At 53.4% G+C, this 19,002-nt stretch overlaps 7 protein-coding genes across 7 annotated transcripts; 2 read left to right on the top strand and 5 right to left on the bottom strand.

Moving 5' to 3' along the window:
- Positions 1-161: 161 nt before the first annotated feature.
- Positions 162-2,890, bottom strand: E0L32_001288 (uncharacterized protein; the record flags this gene model as incomplete). Its single annotated transcript, XM_031135350.1, has 6 exons — positions 162-801; positions 1,410-1,561; positions 1,629-2,221; positions 2,270-2,345; positions 2,407-2,569; positions 2,634-2,890. 6 exons carry the CDS (start codon positions 2,888-2,890, stop codon positions 162-164), a joined length of 1,881 nt encoding a protein of 626 aa, XP_030991802.1.
- Positions 2,891-4,611: 1,721 nt separating this feature from the next.
- On the top strand, positions 4,612-5,761 carry E0L32_001287 (uncharacterized protein; the record flags this gene model as incomplete). The annotated part of the gene is made up of 2 exons (XM_031135349.1): positions 4,612-4,877; positions 5,119-5,761. The coding sequence occupies 2 exons, from the start codon at positions 4,612-4,614 to the stop codon at positions 5,759-5,761; spliced, it is 909 nt and encodes a 302-aa protein (XP_030991801.1).
- Positions 5,762-6,358: 597 nt separating this feature from the next.
- On the bottom strand, positions 6,359-10,003 carry E0L32_001286 (uncharacterized protein; the record flags this gene model as incomplete). The annotated part of the gene is made up of 8 exons (XM_031135348.1): positions 6,359-7,181; positions 7,244-7,286; positions 7,786-8,141; positions 8,201-8,516; positions 8,576-8,643; positions 8,714-9,071; positions 9,143-9,744; positions 9,807-10,003. 8 exons carry the CDS (start codon positions 10,001-10,003, stop codon positions 6,359-6,361), a joined length of 2,763 nt encoding a protein of 920 aa, XP_030991800.1.
- A 633-nt stretch (positions 10,004-10,636) lies between these two features.
- On the bottom strand, positions 10,637-13,312 carry E0L32_001285 (uncharacterized protein; the record flags this gene model as incomplete). The annotated part of the gene is made up of 8 exons (XM_031135347.1): positions 10,637-10,714; positions 10,777-10,844; positions 10,901-11,134; positions 11,267-11,371; positions 11,426-11,656; positions 12,433-12,600; positions 12,656-12,938; positions 12,998-13,312. The coding sequence occupies 8 exons, from the start codon at positions 13,310-13,312 to the stop codon at positions 10,637-10,639; spliced, it is 1,482 nt and encodes a 493-aa protein (XP_030991799.1).
- Positions 13,313-13,741: 429 nt separating this feature from the next.
- E0L32_001284 (uncharacterized protein) lies at positions 13,742-15,629 on the top strand (the record flags this gene model as incomplete). The annotated part of the gene is made up of 7 exons (XM_031135346.1): positions 13,742-13,891; positions 13,961-14,123; positions 14,177-14,765; positions 14,841-14,998; positions 15,052-15,259; positions 15,315-15,448; positions 15,502-15,629. 7 exons carry the CDS (start codon positions 13,742-13,744, stop codon positions 15,627-15,629), a joined length of 1,530 nt encoding a protein of 509 aa, XP_030991798.1.
- Positions 15,630-15,768: 139 nt separating this feature from the next.
- E0L32_001283 (uncharacterized protein) lies at positions 15,769-17,118 on the bottom strand (the record flags this gene model as incomplete). Its single annotated transcript, XM_031135345.1, has 4 exons — positions 15,769-16,499; positions 16,588-16,660; positions 16,719-16,921; positions 16,971-17,118. 4 exons carry the CDS (start codon positions 17,116-17,118, stop codon positions 15,769-15,771), a joined length of 1,155 nt encoding a protein of 384 aa, XP_030991797.1.
- Positions 17,119-17,579: 461 nt separating this feature from the next.
- Positions 17,580-18,705, bottom strand: E0L32_001282 (uncharacterized protein; the record flags this gene model as incomplete). The annotated part of the gene is made up of 2 exons (XM_031135343.1): positions 17,580-18,213; positions 18,395-18,705. 2 exons carry the CDS (start codon positions 18,703-18,705, stop codon positions 17,580-17,582), a joined length of 945 nt encoding a protein of 314 aa, XP_030991796.1.
- Positions 18,706-19,002: the final 297 nt, after the last annotated feature.

Below are 19,002 nucleotides of genomic sequence, written 5' to 3'. Positions count from 1 at the left end.
TCTCGGAGAATTGAGTCAAGTCGGATGCCTTTGGGACGAACAATGCTCCGCTCTATGAACTTTTGACGCGTGTGCCGATATGTCTAATGACCATGAGGACAATCTAAATAACGCCGGCACTTTGCAAATGCTTCCATGTATGCCCATGTACAAATATCACTTTACAGCGCAAGGTATGCGACAGCACCGGCGACCAGACCAGCGGCGCCCTTGGCCGCCGCTGTGACCGCAGCAGCGCCAGCAGTGGACGAGGAGCTAGAGCCCGACGAGCCCTGTGTCTTGGAACCGCTGGCACCACTGCTCCCACCCGAAGTTCCCGCCGTCGTCTCCTTTGTGCCCGTAATAATAACCGTCTTTCCAGGAGGGTTGCTCGAGATGCCGGTGCTCGTCACTTGCGTCTTGTCCTCGCCGCTCGAAGTGCTCGCCGAACTACCACCGGTGGCCGTAGGGGTGGTGGAGGCCTGGCCAACTCCGCTCGTAGTCGAAGCCGGGCCGGTGGAGGCACCGCTCGAGGGGGTCGAGGTGCTGGCGGCGGCGCCAAAGCCCGGGAGAAAGCTGGGCGTCACCGTCGCGGTGCCCTCGTAGGCAGCGCACCCCGGGACGGTGGTCTTGGGTGGGGCGCGGCCGCCGCCGCAGTCGAGCAGGGAGCAGATCTCGCCCGTGTCGGGGACGTAGTAGACGTAGGTGTTGCCCATCTGGGTGCGGGTGCAGCCGGCGAGGTCCGTCTTTGCGACGGCCGTGCCGGCAATGAGGCCGAGGAGGGCGAAGGAGGTCGAGGTCTTCATGTCGAGAGATTCTTTGCTGTTCGGTTCAAACGAGTGTGTCGGCGCAACTATTGCGTTCTTTTCGGAAGAGAATCAGAAGAACAAGGAAATAAAAGAAAGAGCCTAGAAATGAGCTGGACTTTTTGAGTAAACAGCCCTTCACACGTCCCCAGCTTTCAAGGCACGAGCTAGTACACCCGTAACCGTTCTGGGGCTGTGATGGAAATAACAGGCCAGGCGCCGAATTTTTTAGGGTACACGTTACTTGGGTCAAAGCATGGAACCAGCAGAACATTGAAGTACCAGCAACTTTTCTCCGGAAATTTGGTTCTTGGAACCGAGAACATGTCCGTGGGTGCCTGGCTTGTCTCGTAATGACGCTGCTAGCGCGCTATTTCAGGGGCTCAGGCCCATAAATTCTTGCACGCTCACTCCCTAGAAGGCGCTAAAAAGCTTCGCCTCCAGGCCTCGAGTCCTTCATTACGAGCACATTCAAATCTGACGTCTTCCACTAAGGACCTTTCATCAACATGACACACTCGTGCATCCACGCAGGGAATCACTGAACAGCCTTTTGATCTTAATATCCCAGACCTTCCGTGCTCATGTTCATGCACAAGATTCACAGGAGCCTCCCCAGCTTACAAGTAGACATAGCAGAATGGTGACCCGCCGACCGTGTTCATCAAGTCCTTGATCTTGACAGGTCCATTGAGTGGCGAGATGTCGACGGTGTCCTCTACCGTGACATTGGGACTTGGCGGCATGTTCTGCAACGTACTGGTGCCCCAAACCCCCTGCATCGTGTGTTAGAAGGCCGCCTGTTGCCAGTGTCAAAGCGGAAGGATAGGCCATGGGACTCACCTGTCGATGTTGGAAGTCCAGCATCTGCCAGATCCAGAATACCCGGTCAATCTGTGCGTGATGTAGGTAAAACCCAGGGTCACCTGGCGAGATGAAGGGATCCGCGCCTGGGTCACCGCCGATAGTGTAGTGGCCTCCGCCGTGGACGCCGAGCTGGCCGACCACGTACCGGTCATCGGCCTGCATGATCGCCTGGAACATCTCGACGTTGTTGTTCTCCAAGATCAGCTCCGTGGTGTTGCGAAATGATGTGAATGCCGACGCCACCCAGGCATTAAGATCACGCTTGAGGCAGCGCTCGTTGCCCTCGCCGAGAGGATTGGCCGAGCCGGTCCAGTTTGGGTTGCCGTACTGAGGCATGACGACGGTGCCCAGACGAACCTTAAGGTCCTTGAAAGGGCCCGATGTGACACAGCCAGAGCCAGTACCAGGTTGCAATTTTAGGACATTACCACTGAATGCCTGAGTGATCCATAGTCCCTCGTGAGGAGAATACGCTCCGTTGCCGCTGAGTGATGTATCGCTGCCATCAAAGACAGGCGAGCCAGCTGGATTGTGCACATCGAGTCCCCATTCCCAGTAAGGGAAGGTCCCTGCAGTGACTTGTCAGCAATGTCACAGGTCATGAAGTGCTCGTCTACCTTTGTAGCCGCAGACATCTCGCAGCTTTTGCTCATATGTCCACGTGAAGTAGCGGTGCCAGGTGAGGAATGTGGCCTGATCACTTTTGTCAGCCCCCAACACAAGATGTTCCACTTTGTTTGTGGCAGAGTATTACAGTCAGATGGATGTTTCCTGTCTGGAAAAGATGGATGGCCACAAAGTCGTCCCAAAGCGTCTTGGAAGCGGGAACAACAGCAGGATCCAGGAGACTTGGTGAACTCTGGAGACACTTGACGGCCGCAATAAACGCTCTACGCTCACTCTTCGGCAGAGTGCGCCTGGTAGAATACAAGCGATCGTCAGTAAACTTGGTCAGAATCACCTTGACTCTTGAAAACGTACCATTCTCTTCGAATGCGGATTTTATCCACTGTGCAGCCAGAATTGGCTCCCCTGGCAACAAGTCTCTTATGAAGCTGCTGTGAACTTTGCAGGGCTTCTGTGCTGAGCTGTGACAGTGCCTCTCCGTTGTCTATCTGTCCCTCTGAAAAGTCGCGCTTGACAGCGGCTGCAGCACGGACTGGCGGCGCCCCGACAAACAGCAGAGCGGCAAGCAACGCCCAAAGCGTGCACAGACGGGCGTTGAGCACCACTAACATGTTTGCTTGTGTAAATGGGCTGGGTGGCTCGGGACGTTAGGTGGCTTGTTCATGGCCAGTGCTTTGCTTCTTGATACCACCAAGGGACAGGCCATGGGCAAGAAGCGGTGAATATATAAACAACATAGACTGCATGCAAGACGACGCACCATGTGGCATGCAGGGATAGCCACGAGGGATAAGACGGAATGATCATGAAAGTTGAGCTTCCGACCAGTTGTTGTCGAGCCGCGTTTACCATGAGGGATATTGTGTCCGGGCTGAAAAGCAACATCATGACATTGAAAGCCAGGGTACCCGACTGGCTGTCGCCTCTGCCAATGTTGGAAAATGCAGACTCCCATTACGCGAGAGGATTCTAGCGAAGGCTACTGGACGCGTGACGCTGCACAGAAAGAAAAGTGTTGGGAGGCATGCAATGCAGAATAAGCTTCATGCAAATAAGACAACGCACAGAAGACACGGGAAGAATGCTTTTTCTTGTTGCCTTCAGCGCTGCCCCGTCCATCTAGCTTGCGAGTTTTGGCCATCTGTTTAGCGAAGTGTTTAGCGAAGGCTTTGCTGTGCCTCTCTTATGCGACTCCATATCCAAATGCAAATATGCATTGCGAGATGTTTCAAAAGCTTGATCAGACGTATGGAAACATCCCGCGCGTCTCCTTGCAATTTATCAAGAGACCTTTTGTCGCCTGGCACCAATGACACAGCACCCCAATATTCTGGAAAGCTCGGGTCCAGCTCAGCGTTTCCGCGGGTCAAACCCGGTAGAGCATGTCTCAGCTGCAGACGCTTTGACATTTGGCCAAAATGTAACCCACGGCCACGGTTGCAGGATGCAGAGTGGCGCTGCCCACGCGGGACAGAGTGCACCAATAGGAAGCTCGGTGACCACGACGAAATAGTGGCAGTGTCCGTAGCTGAATGCCAGGTCGCCGGGGCATAGGATCAACAAGTCAACGAGTCGGTGAGTCTCTGCCTCGGGGTGACCTTACCACGTCTTGACCGACGAATCTCGCGTGCCCTGTTGCCAGCCACCGCTGTGATGTGCGGGACGCATATGCATAGACGGCATGTAGGCGCCATTAAATCAGACGGAGAAGGTCGGGAACGAAGGAGGTGGTGACACTTGGTCGCGCATTCAATAATTCGATGCAGGGCCGGGAGACTGGGTGATCGATGCATTTGTGGGAAAACCAGCTAATGCTCATTAGCTCACAAAAGAGAAACCACCTTCTCAAGATATGGCTTATCCTAGCCACTACCTTCTGACGAATGGCCCCAGCCGAGCTTTCTGCGAGATGGATGGCAGCTCCATGCCGCTCGTTTTACAGAGCAGCCTAGCAACGGAAAATCTGACACATCTACCACGCCTCCAAAGTATTTTTTGCCACAGAGTTTGTAATGTTTGTCGTACAGTTTGCTGTACGGCAAACATAAGTATGAGTGTGGTTCCCCGGTGATACTGGCCCTTTTGACATTTGGTGCTCAATAGCGGCATGTCATCTGATAGTTCGATGTACGTGAGTAGGCGATGCGGTGACCATTGAGGCGTGAATCGTACACCCTTGTGATCAATGGCTTCCAGCTACTCATAGTCAAGTGAAGTCTACAACATAAAATCATGTTTTACTCCCGCCGCTGAATCTTTGAATACTCTCTATATATTTCTTTCATACTCCTAGTAAGGAACATTCCAGAGGTTATTCTGTACTATCAACACAATGATCAGGTCCATCTTCGCTATCGTCTTCATGACCCAGGCCGTATTGGCCAGGGTTTCCACAGTAGAACTTAGCGATCCTCCTACAAAACCCGTCATAACACCGGAATTCCACTGGTCAGAACTTGAGACCAATTTCGTGGCAGCACTCCCGCAAAACAACTTCCATATCGACTCGATGGATCATTCTTGGACCACAGATGCCTGCAAAAGTTTTGCTCAGTTGGCGCGCCTGGGTGTCTCAGACTATAGGCTCTTTAACGTCACGTACGATGATTGTCCGGAGCCTTGGGTATTTTGTCATCATACTGGAGCGATGGCTTCATTGGTAGACGTTGTTGAGGTCCGCATCATGAAAGCCGTGGGCTTTTCTCTATCAGACCACTCACTGTTTACAGACCTTTGGGCTCATACCGGTTGCAATGCGGCAATATGTTCCGTAGGCAAAACACGGAGCCCAGAATTATTACCAAATCCGCCTCGAAATGATGCTAATACTGACACCCAGGTCATTGATCGTCAGCCCCTACCTAAACGACAGTATACTTGCATCGAGCTCGGATGACGTCGTCAATATTCGGTGGAACGTCAACGTTTGGCTATTTGCACATGAACTGGGTCATAGCCTCGACTTCCATCATCACTTCGTACACAGCACAGGATCGCCAGATACGGGAAAGAACGTTAGTCAAAACTGCGTATCCCACAAAACGAGAAGCCAAGACAAACAAGAGCAGGGCAAACAGCCAGTTCAGTACTCAAAGAGCGAGGAATGGCGGCGCAGCGAAAAGCAAGATGACACTGTGGTTACACATTATGCTCGGCACACTTGGACGGAGCATTTTGCCGAGACAGCAGTGGCCGCAATGTACAATGTCCTCGTACCCAACGGCCTAGCGAAGCTTCACCCAAATGCAACACAGGTACATCATCAGGTCGAGCTATGGGAGAAGATGTTTGGTCACACAGCGACTCCAGGGGGACGATGCACCGGACGGCATGCTCACTCCCGAATCGTATGGAAGGAGGATAGAAAGGCCGGAAAGGCGAGGTTGCCTGCGCATGGGTTCATCTCAGCTGTGGCCATGCTTCCTGACGCACCGGAGGGGCCTCGCAAGAGCCCGTTTGTCACCCGCGCGAGGAATGTTTAAGTACTAATTATGAAACGATGAAACTCGAGATACGCGTAGAATCATGGACTTAAGGATCGAGTGCGGAGATTACGCATGGGAAAGAATCGCTGATATCTTGATAATGTCCAAATTGAGGAAGACTGTCACCTTGCCCTCTGCTCATAGATGCTCGATTACTCTGACTATTCCAAGGCGGACGAGATTCTTTGGTGCAGTGCGACGGGCTTATCTATGTTTCCTTGATTGGTAGGGTTCACTGGGATTCTATTTCTTGTTGGTTTCGGTCACGTCTTCACACATTCAGGGATACGAGGCGAGTCTTGAAACAAAATAATCGTATTCCTCGAATGGCCGGTTTGTACATGTTTTTTTTTTTTTTTTACATTGATAAGCTTCGAATCAAGCTTCACCTTTGAATAGACTATGAACCAGCTCGAATCCTTCAGGCAGATCGCTCCTTTTGACAATACGAAGCAAGATGTATCTGTGATGCAGTGGACTCGTAGTGCTGACAACGCACCATGTACAGACGTATTTGAAGACAATAATACCCTTGTCTCATCCCCTTTGTTCTTCCTTTAATGGTCCGCGGAACAAGAAGACCACCCGAGCCCCTCAATCAAGCCTCTTCACCATGTACACCGCCAAGTCCTGGGCAAACTCTCCATACTCCTTGATCAACTCCTTGAAGGCAGCAGACTTCATCAGAACCTCAACCTTGCATACCAGATACTCCACAACCAGGTCGCGCAGGCCGTACCTCTTGCCACCCTGCCGGCCCGTCTCCTCGTAGACATACTTTGTCAGGGCAACAAGATCGCCAATGCGCTGCGGGCAGACACAAAAGGTATCCTTGAGCGTCCAGTGCAGCTTGTGCATGGCCAGCTTCTCCAGCGCCGTGATGCCGTGGTAGTCGGCGAACACGACGAGCCGCGCGTGGCAGAGTAGCACCTCGGTCCAGTCGTGTGTCTCGCCGCGGGCCGTGTACGCCGATCCCGCGGTCCGGGCGTCGAGAAACCTGCGGCAGGTGTAGGTATCCCACATCTCCTCGCTCTTGCTCTTCTTGGGTGGCGTCGGGGTGTCCCACGCGTTCTTGTTGGGAAAGCCGGTGAAGGCAGTGTTGTTAGGGCGGGGAGTGCCGCCAAAGGGGTTTGCTGCCAGAGACTCGTCCTTCTTGGGCACCGGTGCCGGCGGGTCTGTAGCGACGCGGACGGGCAGCGGAGAGATGTAGTCGCCCTTGTAGGCATATTGGCAGAAGCGCAGAAAGGTCTGCTCGTCCATCTCTCCCCATGTGACGCAGCCCTCACGAGCCTCGCGCATCTCGCCATTGATGAGTCGGTCAAGCGATCGGGAGAGCTTGGATACAGCTGCCGAGTGCATGGTGTACTCTTTCTTTTCAGGCCCGACCACAAACCGGAATAGCCGGGAGGCCATGATGCTTGAGAGCTGTCAGTTTGCTGGTCATCAAGCAAAGAGGAAAGGGATATCAAGTTCACTCACCTTTGGTAGTCGAGCGTCATGGCGGCGGCTGCGACTTCAGGAACTTGCCAATTCGGTTGTTCGATATGTCACCCGCAAGGCGATCTTGTTCCCTGCAGAGGATAAGTGTTGCTGTGACGTCCCAGTGATTTTGGGGTCACTCGGCGTTGAAGATTCGCTGACTTTTATGTGATGTTGATAAACCAACCGCACTGGAAGAAACGCAGCTAAGAAGAAGAAGCGGTTGTGGTAGTGGCGCGCCCCTTTGGTTTTCAGCTTTGTTGGCGTGGCGCCTTTCGTGCAGGGTTCGCCACACGCACTGATGTATGTTTGGCGCGTATTTGTGCAACCGCCAATTCTTTGTTCCTGTTTGCTACATCCACAAGGCCTGGATTTGATTCACCCAGCCCAGTTATGCACATCGGGCGAATAGTTGAACACCGCCATGGGGTCCATATCCATCACACTGAGAGACGAGTCCATCCCCAGGCTTATGGGATAGTTTGGATCTAAATATGGGAAGGCGGGTATGTAACTGTTTACTGCGCTCATATCAATCTCACCTGGTGCCTCATGAACAGTGCTCGGCTGGGGAGGCCGACTAAGGCCTTTGATGATGATGTGAAGGCTGCGCTCGAGGCATGGACAATTGCCCTTTCCTGTGTTGAGAGCACGCAGAAAGGTCTTGAGCGTCGGATGCTCCATGCCCTGACCGCTCTTTGCTTCTTCGAGAACGGCAGAGGCGCCAGTGTAGATGCAGTAGCCCATCAGGTAGGTGATGTTCTCAAGGCCAAAGGTGGATTCAAGTAGGAGAACCAGCTTCTCGATGCTGCTTGCGGCGTCAATGCAAGTTTGGTAGTGTGTCGGGCTGGACCAGAACGGGCGATGCGCAAGAATTGTAGTGGTGAAGTACAAGATGCTGGAAGTGAAAAGGGTCAGCAAGGCGCAAGCATGGAGAGAACATAGGGAGAGATTCACTTTTGAGAGATGATATGAGGCGGTGGGCTAATAGGTGGGAGGTTATCAGGTTCGTATTTCAAATGAACCGGTGACTGCTCCCTCCAGAGCAGAAGACGCGACTCGATATCACCCAGAGCTTCCTCGGTGATGAGCCGGCTCCGGCGTGAATATAGCTGGACTATTATGTCGTTGATGATGATGGCTAGCCGACATGAGTTGACAAAGCCAGAGACAGAGTATCCGTTCATGGACGGATATTGGCCATGAATGGGTCTGGTGAGAGAAAGAGACCCATAATTTGGACACCATGGCTCACTGTCGGAATAATCATCAACTGAAACAAAATATTAGTTCAAAGAGGCGTCGAAGGGAACATTTGAGCCATCTGCTTACGCAGGTCCAGAGTGCTCTCATCAATCTCAGTGACAGCAGGGAGTCTTCCAGTGTAGAGACTGGTTGCTCTGTTATTGTCGTCTCGTCAGCAACCGTGAAGCTTGTCAAAGAAGGATTGGGGAGATTCAGATCACTCACTTATCCCAAAAATAACAGCTCCAGTACAGTCTCCTTCTGATCTCTAGGTCTACAGGCTTCAGACCCTTGATGTTTTCTCCACCGTGTTGCAGTCCCAGATCACTTGCCATCCGGAAAGCGATGCCACTGTATATCCAAGCTTGTGAAATTGTGCCATGAGCAATCGAACGAGCACTGAGTTGTAGCAGAGCTTGGACGGTCGGGATGGAACTGGGCTGCTGGATGGCTGCTCCCAGAAGGCTCTTGGCACGTGTTATCAGAGGCTCCGCGTAGTGTTTGTCGTGGTATTTTGCAGCATGCCCGCACATGATTGTGAGCAACAACTCGGAATAGTATGGCCCGCCCATTGTCATATCACCTAATTACCCAGAGAAAGAACTTAGCAACAAAGTAGAATGGGGTCAAAGGAATGAGCAGGGCATGCCATACGGATAAAGGCTGGTCGGTACACCCACATGAACATGGGCGAGATCCAAGTCCAATGCATGTGCAACAGCCTTGCCATCAGCTGCAGTGGAATACCTGTCGATGTAGATGCGCTACGCAATGCGAAATCCTCCCATGTAGCAGCCTCTTTTGCATGTGCGGCCAAGGACGACCGCACTTCTGCTCTCGCCGAAAGAGCGCTGCTGTCACTTGTGTCTGCGGGTTCCGGCACCGGCGGATCGTGTACTGCAGATGTCGGGCCATAGTAGAGGATCTTGCCGTGTGCATCAACGCTGAGCTCAGTATCGCCAGATTCGGCGGTACGGTTCGATCGGAAGACGTGTCGGGGCGCGTGCATCGATGATCCAGTGGTCGACAAGCCCACGTGGCTCGGAGGGAGTACCGAGTCATTCCCAGGGGGTATCCCCAGGGCTCCAGTCCGAGGCGGTGGAGGAGGCATGGCCTCGCTATCTTTACGGTGCTGGCGGTCCGCAGAGCCCGAGGGAGCGGCCCCACTCTGCCGGAGCTCGGCGATGGTACGCTCTGCCTCCTCCAGGCGCCGCGCCATGGCAGTTACCTGGGACATGGGTGGAGTCTCGTCGTACCTGCATTCGTCGTTGTAGACCTCACAGGTCTTACATGTGGGCCTGCTGCCCTCGCATCGCACCTTTTCTGGGTCAGCAGGATGGCAGCATTCCGGACACAGTCCGCGGAGAGGGAGAGAATGCTCACCTTCCTCGCGCGACAATTGGAGCAGGCCACGCCGCGGGCCTTTCGAGTGGATTGTTCCCGAGTGCCTCGCGAGCGCAGGCCTGTCTTGTCAAGGCGTCGGCCAGACCGTGCCCCTGGCTCAGAATTCTCCATTCTATTTGTGCGATATGAGTCTATGTTGAACCCAGTGAGCTCGAGAAATCGCACTCAATTTCGGACGTTGTCTCTCTACAAGAATATTGAGGAGAGATTGGTAAGGCAATCGAGGAACATTGCATGAAGAGGTCCATCCCGGGGAATATTCCCGCGGCGAGATCCCGTGGAGCGACGGGAATAAGACTTTCCCAGTCACCAGCACCCGCCCCATAACTTTGGTGAGGACTACGAGCTTAGACCTTTCCTCAATTGGCTGGGTTCTCTCACAGGATCATCGGAGGGCTTGAAGACTCCCCGAGCAAAATCCTCAGACTAATCTGGTACAGGTACAGGTGGAAGATTAACTCATCATCCTTAGTAGCTTATACAGAACTACTAATGCAGTTTAAACCATACCGGTCGATATCTACCATTCCAATGGTGAATGTTCAACAGAAGTTCTGCCACTAGAGCGTTGCGTTCACATTCATTCTGAAATCAGAGTCTCGTCTCCCTCAATGTCATGAGCAGTCATGGCTTGAAGACAGCCACGGGTGGCGATTGATTGCATGAGATGAGTCAGATAGCTTTTTGCTAATACACAAGAACGAGAGACAGCTTCTACTACAAACCGCCAGCTCAGGGCTTTCTTCAATTTGAGACACCCGTATTTTGTTGAGCAAGCGTGTCCGCCTTGAGAGCAGGTCTATCTGCTTTTCCTGCAGTAGTCTGTGCTGGAGGGTCAGATATACTCTTTCCATTCGTTTGTCGGTCTCGGTAGGGCAACTTACGCCACCGTCAACAGGCATGATCAGTCCGGTAATCCAGCCCGCCTCTTTGCTGGCGAGGAACAGAATAGCTGGAGAGGGCACATGTCAGCAAGTTGATCAAGAGGAACATACGAGCGCGACTTACCATAACCAACATCCCATCCGGTTCCTTCCTTCTTCATCAGGTTCTGGTTGATCCTTGCTTGCCTCATCTCATCCGTCATACCACGGCCGCGGGTCATTGGTGTGTAGACCATGCCGGGAGCGACACAGTTGACTCGGATATTCTCTTTGCCATGGTGCGCAGCCATTGCTCGTGTCATCTGGATGATAGCACCTTTGGTAGTAGGATACAGTAGGCTGGGATTCCCGCCGAGAACTGTAAAGGGTGTCAGTCTGTTCAACTTCACAGTCGGACTTGGCAATGGTCAGCACCCACGGCCGCTAACTGATGACATGTTCACGATCGAACCACGCCGGGCTTTTCTCATCTCCGGGATGGCAAACCGACTCATGAGAACCATGCTGGTGACATTGATGCGGAAGTCCCGGTCCCACGCTTCCAAATTTATCGTAGTTGCATCTCCCATTGCACCACCCACTCCAACTTTGAGCTCTTGTCAGCAGCCCATGTATCAATGCTAAACAAGCGAAATCAAAATAAACATACCAATGTTGACTAAGATGTGCACTGCTCCAAACAACTTTACGGTTTGCTCCACTGCGTTCTTGCAGGAGTCCTCGACCGTAACATCGGCTTGAATCACCTCTGATATGCCGCCCTCCTCATTGATCATGCGCTGCGTCTCCTTGGCCCAGTCCACATTGAAGTCGACCAGAGCAACCTTGGCGCCTTGCCGTGCTAGTAGAATGGCAGCTGCCCTCCCATTGCCAATTTCGCCTAAGAAAACGTATAAGCTGTTCCATTCACGAGGAGTCAAGAAATAGGGAAGGACTACCATCCATACGGGAACCGGCGCCCGTTACGATCGCAACATCCCCGCTGAAGTCGAAAGCTCTTGGCGGAATCATGGTTCAGATGTGATTTCTTTCGATGCAGATTGAACCAAGCACGCTGGCACGTAGCTTCTAGTAATATTCGATTCCAGGGAAGCACGGAAAGGATCAAGCACATACAGATCTGTTGTAGATTCTCGCGGGTTGGAATCAAGTGACAACTTGATTCTGTTATATTTCGATGCTGCGTTCGCTGCCTGTGTTGTCATCCTCCGGTGGCGACCCGTGGACAGTCAAAGTGCCCGCGGCTGACATCCCGCGGCTGCAATGAACACGCCCGTGACATATCTGCATGCTATGTATTTGAACCACAGTGACCTGGGTTAGTGTCCAATAGTCTCTCCAGTCATCTCCATGCTCCGCATAATCGATGGTGTAAAATTTGATCTCTTGGTGCCCGGTCCGGTCTGCCTACATAGTTCAGATCGGCCGCAATGGTGAAAGTCTCAGATTAAAAATGGCAATGGCATGGTAATAAACATTATCTACAATACAACCAAGGAACATGCGTCGAGCCTGAAATATGCTACTTCTGTGACAACCAAAAATCAAACCACCCTACAATCCCATTCAAGCTCTGTTCCTTGACCCATCCTGTAAAAGGGATTAGCACGCACGGGCTATCAAGGCATTGTTGGAGCAGTTGCGTGGTGTACTCACGTTGATATGGGTCATCAGGATCACCTCGGAGAGCAAAACCGTGCTCAACACCACCAAAGAGCTGATAATGGTATCTCTTATTGCCTACCTGCAGTATGTCCAATGCTCTCCGTCTTGATGCCACGTCAAATGTGTGGTCAATCTCGGAACATGATAGAAATAGAGGTTCTATGATACAACGTGTCAGCACGAAGCCACATGCTCTGAAGCAGTTGTAACCCACTCTTGAGATTTTTGAAATGATGTTCCTTAAGGAACGCCGGGTGCGCAAAGGCTCCAACGGCAACAGTGTTCCTTGCCAGCTCGTTGCACACATACGGTGCTCCGAAGCAGTAGCCTACGCAGGCAAACTTGGTGTCGGCCTTAGCATAACGGTCCTTTACCGCCTTGACCCAGACGGGTACTGCTTCATCTGCAAAGGCAGTATGCTTTCGTTTCCAAGCATCATAGTCGAAGTCTGGGTTGCTATGATCATGTCGGCTCTTACGATGTTTCCACACCGGGTCCTGATGGGTTTCGTCAGTGAGGATTACCATATGTGCCAACAACACTTCCGAGAACATACCCCACGGAAGTAGTCCAATCCTAACGTTAGATATCCGGCATCAGCAAAGGCATCCATTATCAAGAAGCCGTTTGGAAACATGCCCCAGACATCTGGGAAGTAGAGCAGGATATGACCATTCGCCTTCCCGTCCGGCGGCGTTGCAATGTACGTCTCAACGTCCGCGATTGTCTCCCACCGCCCTCGCGCTTCTCCCTTGTGAATGGCCCCCTTCAAACAGCAAGGTCCGCTTGGCTTAGCTAGATAATCATCTGAGCCGCCAAAGGACCCCTCCTGCTGGTCATCCTTCTTTTGTGTTGAGAAGACTTGGCCCATTGTTACAAGAAACCCGAGTGCTCATAACATCAGTCCGGCAGACAAGTTCGACTTGCGTAGCCGATACACTTGCAGAAACATACAGTTATAAGAAGTCCGGACTTTTCCCCTTGAGGCTGGGAGTCGCCACTGAGCCCAGGGCCTGATCTCCGCGGCGTGTGCCCGTGGCGGCGCTAGAGTGTGTCGAGGCTTATCCAATGGTATGGTGGGTATGGTTTCGGTTTATTATGATTCGTGAATCCCCGCTTCCTCCCCACATCCCTGCGAAATCGGGGATCCTGGGGTCGGTCTGGGGGTCCTTGCATTTATAAAGCCGACGATCCTCATGCGTCGCTGTGAAGAGTCCTCTCGCCAGTAATAGGGATGAGATACATCAGATAGGTTTCTCCATTGTCTCCAGCAACAAGACCACTTTGACACACCGAAGTCATGACGACGATAGCGAAGAACATGGCCGACCTTGTCGAGGACGACCACCCGAATAAGGACATCCAAGCGATGGACGCCGCTCAGCAGGAGCAAGCTGTAGGCTATAGAGAGTACCACGAAGCTCTCAGCCTCGAGGTGTCGGACAAAGAGGTAATAGCACATATGGGTGCTTGACTAGGTGCGCGGACAAATAAGTTTGGGCTAACACTAGAACCCCAGATGCGACGTCTCCGCTGGAAGCTCGATTTGACGATCCTTCCTATCTTCTTGATCACGCAGGCATTGCAATTCATGGACAAGACATCCCTGAATTACGCCAACCTCTTTGGTTACCAGGCTGCCTTGGGTCTTAAGGGAACTCAGTTCAACTACCTGTCCGCAAGTACGGTTAATCTTGCCATCCACCAGCTGATTCATTTCTGACGATGCCTGCAGTGGTCTATGCCGGTTACTTCTTTGGACAGTATCCCTGCGGGTGGCTCATCGGACGCTTCCCCGCCCAGAAGGTCATGGCCATCAGTATCATGATGTGGGGCCTGATGGTTGTCGTCATGACCCAAGCTCGCAGCTACTCGAGTGCCATGGCCGTTCGTTTCATCATGGGCATATTCGAAGCGGCTGTTACGCCGGGCCTGACGCTGATGACTGGCTTTTGGTACACCCGCCGCGAGATCCCGCTCCGCCAGTGCATCTGGTACTCGTCACTTGGTTGGGGAGGCATCATTGGATCATATATCTCTATGGGTGTCTCGAAGCTGCCTACTACCTTCAAGCCTGAGCGCTGGGAGTTGATCTTCTACATTCTTGGTGGTGTCACAATCATCTGGGCTATTTTCATCTGGTTTGCTCTGCCCGATTCGCCATCCAATGCCCGGTTCCTCAGCCACCGTGAGCGCCTTGTCGCCGTCCGCCGCGTCGCTAGCAACGAAACGGGCATCAAAAATAAGCATTTCGAGAAGAAGCAAATATGGGTTGGATTCACGGACCCAAAGACCATTCTTCTCTTCATCAGTGTTTTCGCTGCGTATGTCTCTCTCGATTCAAATCACCATGTTGCAAATGAAATAGATATTCGGGCATGTGCTGACATCCAGAATAGTGCTATTCCCAACGGTGTCGTCAATTCTTTCTCGACAATCATCATCCAGGATATGGGGTTCAGCACCACCAAGACAACAGAGCTAAAGTCTGTCGGTGATGCGGTGCAAATCGTTGCTCTTCTCATCGGAGGAACCGTCATTCTCAACGTTCGAAACTGTATGTCTTGCCTGATCGGCATATGCTTCGTCTGGAAACTAATAGCCCTACAGCGAGACTGATCACGGCCACGGTCGCAAATGCGCTTTGCACCATAGCCGCAGCGTGCATGGCTTTCCTCCCCCGATCTAACACTTGGGGCAGACTTGTGTGTTTCTGGCTGGTCAACTCGCAGTCGGTCGGTTTCACCGTATCTTTGACCACGATCTCCTCCAACATGGGTGGATACACTCACCGTTCTCTTGCTAGTGCCGTGGTATTGTAAGTCTCGCGGTACGAGTCTCACGAGAGTTTCGATATACTAACACATTCTTAGCACCGCCTATTGCTGGGGCAACTTTGCTGGTCCATTCGTAGTCAAGCCGTCCCAGGCCCCTCGCTATACAGGAGCCACCATTGGTCTTCTAGTCGGTTATGCTATCAAGCTTGGATGCCATCTTGGGCTACTGGGTAAGTTGAAAGATACTAGACGAAGGTATTACTTTATTAACTTTGGCGTCAAGGTTACATGTACTTCACCAACCGACATCGCGACAACACGTACGGGCCCGCAGACAAGGAAGCTAGTGACGAGGCAGGTATGAGAGATCAGACGGAGTTCGAGAATAAAAACTTTAGATACGTCCTCTAGGCCAATCTTCATCAGGCCGACTGATGCAGCAGAATCATCTTCAAGGTTCAACAATCATATAATTCCAAACCATTTGAATCGAAACATCGACTTCGCAAGTGTGGCTACTACCGCGCCTTGTCAATAGACATATATCTAGCTAATCAAATACATTTTCATCCTGCGTGGTCTTCCACTCCCCATTTTCAGGATTGTACTCCAACAGGTACTTCACCTGCGTGTTTGCCTCACTACTACTATATCTGTAGACAACCTCCAAGTTCGGCTCCCCATAATGGCCCATAAACTGTAACTCCAGTTTGAGCTCAGTGCCAGCCTCAAGCTCGCCCCGAAGGCCAATCACGAAGGGCTCAGACCGAACTGTCCGCCGGTTGTACGCCAGTCTGACCTCCTTGATAAACGAGGCCGGTGTGCCGTCGACATCCACACCGCGCACGACCAGCTGCGCTTTCCCGGGCCCTGCGGCCTCTATGCCGATGATCAGTTGGCGGCGCAGAACGAAAGACGGTATCGGGAAGCCGAGCTTGTCCATCACGCGCACCATGAGGTCGTCTGTGCGCGCAAAAACGCGCACGCCGGCACACGAATCCAGGGGCGTGCTCTGCAGATTGCAAATGGCCAGACTGCCCTTCTTGGACTCGCCCACAGCCTGCGGGATCTCGTTGGCTGGAGTGACCGTGCACGAGGATCCTAGCACGAGACATAAGTCCGCCCTGCGGGCATGCTGGTGTGCGAGCCGGAGGGCCTCTTCCGGCAGGCTCTCGCCAAAGTTGACGATGCTGTCGCGCAGGAAGCCGCCGCAGAGCGGGCACTTGCGGCCAGTGCGGTGGTAGGTAGCCGGCATGTGATCAGCTGCTACTGCGCGGAAGTCTGCATCATCACGCCATATGCATTTGTAAACCATATTGTCCAGGGAAAACGGGTGTAGACATGCAGATATCGATGTCTTCGAGCTTACCCCGGAGGTACTCCTTGCCGCAACTCTCGCAGTACTCGCGATTTGTATTGCCATGCAGCTCGGAGATCATGTCCTGTAACTCGCATGAGTAGGGCGACCTGGGACGGCGAATTTGATTAACTTATGCTCACCGGTGCAATCCCGCTTCTTCTGTGCAACCCATCGCAGTTTTGGCTGACAAGGTAATTGAGGACCCCTCGCTTCTGCAGCTCAACTAGTGCCATATGGGTAGGGGTCGGAATGGCCTGCAGTGTGTCGACAGTCTTTTCCGTTCGTTGCCTCCTCTGGGCCATCAACGTCCAGTGGCCATCCGGGCCTCTAAAATCCGGTATACCTACAGCTTGTGAGACTCGGTGTTCGCTCCAGGAGGCAAAGACGCTTACCCGCGGACGTCGAGATGCCAGCGCCAGTGTAGACAATGAAATGTTTGCTCTTCTTGATCTGTTCCGCCAGAACTCCGGCTTTTCGATCAACCACATCCAATTCCTCGAATCGCTCCGCCTCGGCAACCTTGGGTGCCGTGTTGGCCATCTCAGATGGTGGTCGCGGTTTGCACGAGACGCGGGGGAAGTAAAACTCAGATGAAGAGAGGACTACCCCAGCGGCGCATTGCCAAACATACACGACTGCTTTGCGAAGGAGGAATGTTTGTATTTATACTGAAGAAAAGGGTGCAAAAAGGACATAGATCTTACCTGAGAGGTCTTCCCATGTCACCAGTTGTGGATGTGAAGGCCCGTGCATCGTTGCGTGGCTGATCCGTTCATTTGTTCACAACTTGTCACAAATCAGGCAGCAGCACATGTCAGCAAAGGTACTCGAAATGGCTCCCAGCCAGTAAGATGTTCCATGAATGAAACACGTTAAACAGCAATACTAAAACCAACCAGTCTCAAAGCAATCTCGCCGTTAAGAAGCCAAACCAACCCGTCCAACACGACCCTCGCTACGTCAATCGCCGGCTTGAAGAGCCGCTCCCCACCGCCTCCACATCAGCATCCGGATCCGCAAACGGGTTCTCGGCGCTCGGCCTCCTTCCCGACCCGGCGGCAGATACCCCGGCCTGACTGCCAGAAGCAGTAGCCATGGCCGTCTGACCCTGCTGCTGCGGCTGCTGCGGATGGCCCTGAGCCGGCGGTAGGTTCTGCAGCCCGACGCCGGCCCCATTCGCATTCCCGTTCCCGTTCCCGTTTCCATTCCCGTGCCCAATCCCGTCCTTCCAGTCCCGCACCCGCAGCTGGCCCACCAGCATATTCGCCGCGGACCCCGTCGGCGCCGTCCACAGCACGGCCCTCCTGTACGCGTCCCACACGTCGCGCGGCTTGCCCCCGCCGAAGCGCCGCCAGCACCGCACCACCGACGCGCCGAGCGCCCACCAGGCGGCCGCGTACAGACAGAGCGGCAGGCCGAAGAGCAGCAGGACCAGCGACCAGAGCAGCACGAGCGGGTGCCACCTGCTCTGCGTGTACGCGCGCATGAGCCGGCCGGCCAGGCACCGCGGGGCCCTGGCGACCGGCACGGGCGCCGTCCGCGGCCCGCAGCGGACCGCCGTGTACGCCGTGCCGAGGGCGAGGTAGAGCAGCACGAGGGACCAGATGATGACGGCTCGCTCGGAGACGCTGAATCCTAAAGAGAACAAAATCAAGAGTCAGATTAGATCTTCTTTGCTAAAAAGGTCTTGAGAACTATTGGCGGGGGCGGGCAAAGAAAGGAGAGTCTCTCACCACCCAGGAAACCACCCCCCGGAGCCTTCTGACCCTTAGCGCAAAACGGCTTCAGATCCCGCGCCGCGAGCTGCCGCTTGTACGTCTCCTGGAACTCGCCGGGCAGGCGGCAGTAGCCCAGCATGTAGATGAGGTCGTACTCCTGCCGGCAGTCGGGCGTGGCCGGCACGTACTCGTACATGCGGAGGCCCTCGTCGTCGACGGCGCCGTCCTCGCGGAAGCCCGTCGGGATGGGCACGTAGTTGCCGTCGTAGATGAGCGCAAAGTCGGGCAGGATCTGGCGGTCCGGGATGCCGAAGGAGCCGAGCTGCGTGTGCGGCGAGTGGCTCGCCGAGTACACGGGCAGGCTGTCCCGGAAGCTCGACACGGACAGGGAATGGTTGGAGGAAGGCATGCTGCGCCGTGTTCGAGGTCGGGGACTACGTTTGTTCAAAGCACTTGAGTAGCGACAAAAAGACTGCGTGAGAACAAAAATAGAGATACTGTACGAAGAAGGGCAAGGAGGGGCTAGGTCCGAGGTGGCGAGCGGTCTATCTAAAGTTTGAGAAATCTTCTCATCAGCCCATGCATCCCGGACCTTGGGTACCACCAGATCTTGATCCGAGGTCTCAAGCTCGTGGTTGGTCTCAACTACTCCTGGATCGAGATCACAGCTCATTTCAAAAGAAACACGAGTAGCATCATTAGAGTC

The sequence above is a fragment of the Thyridium curvatum genome, assembly GCF_004353045.1.
Source record: "Thyridium curvatum strain D216 chromosome Unknown NODE_5_length_802575_cov_81.998223, whole genome shotgun sequence".
NCBI lineage: Eukaryota > Fungi > Ascomycota > Sordariomycetes > Thyridiales > Thyridiaceae > Thyridium > Thyridium curvatum.
This window is presented reverse-complemented; position numbering and strand designations above follow the sequence as displayed.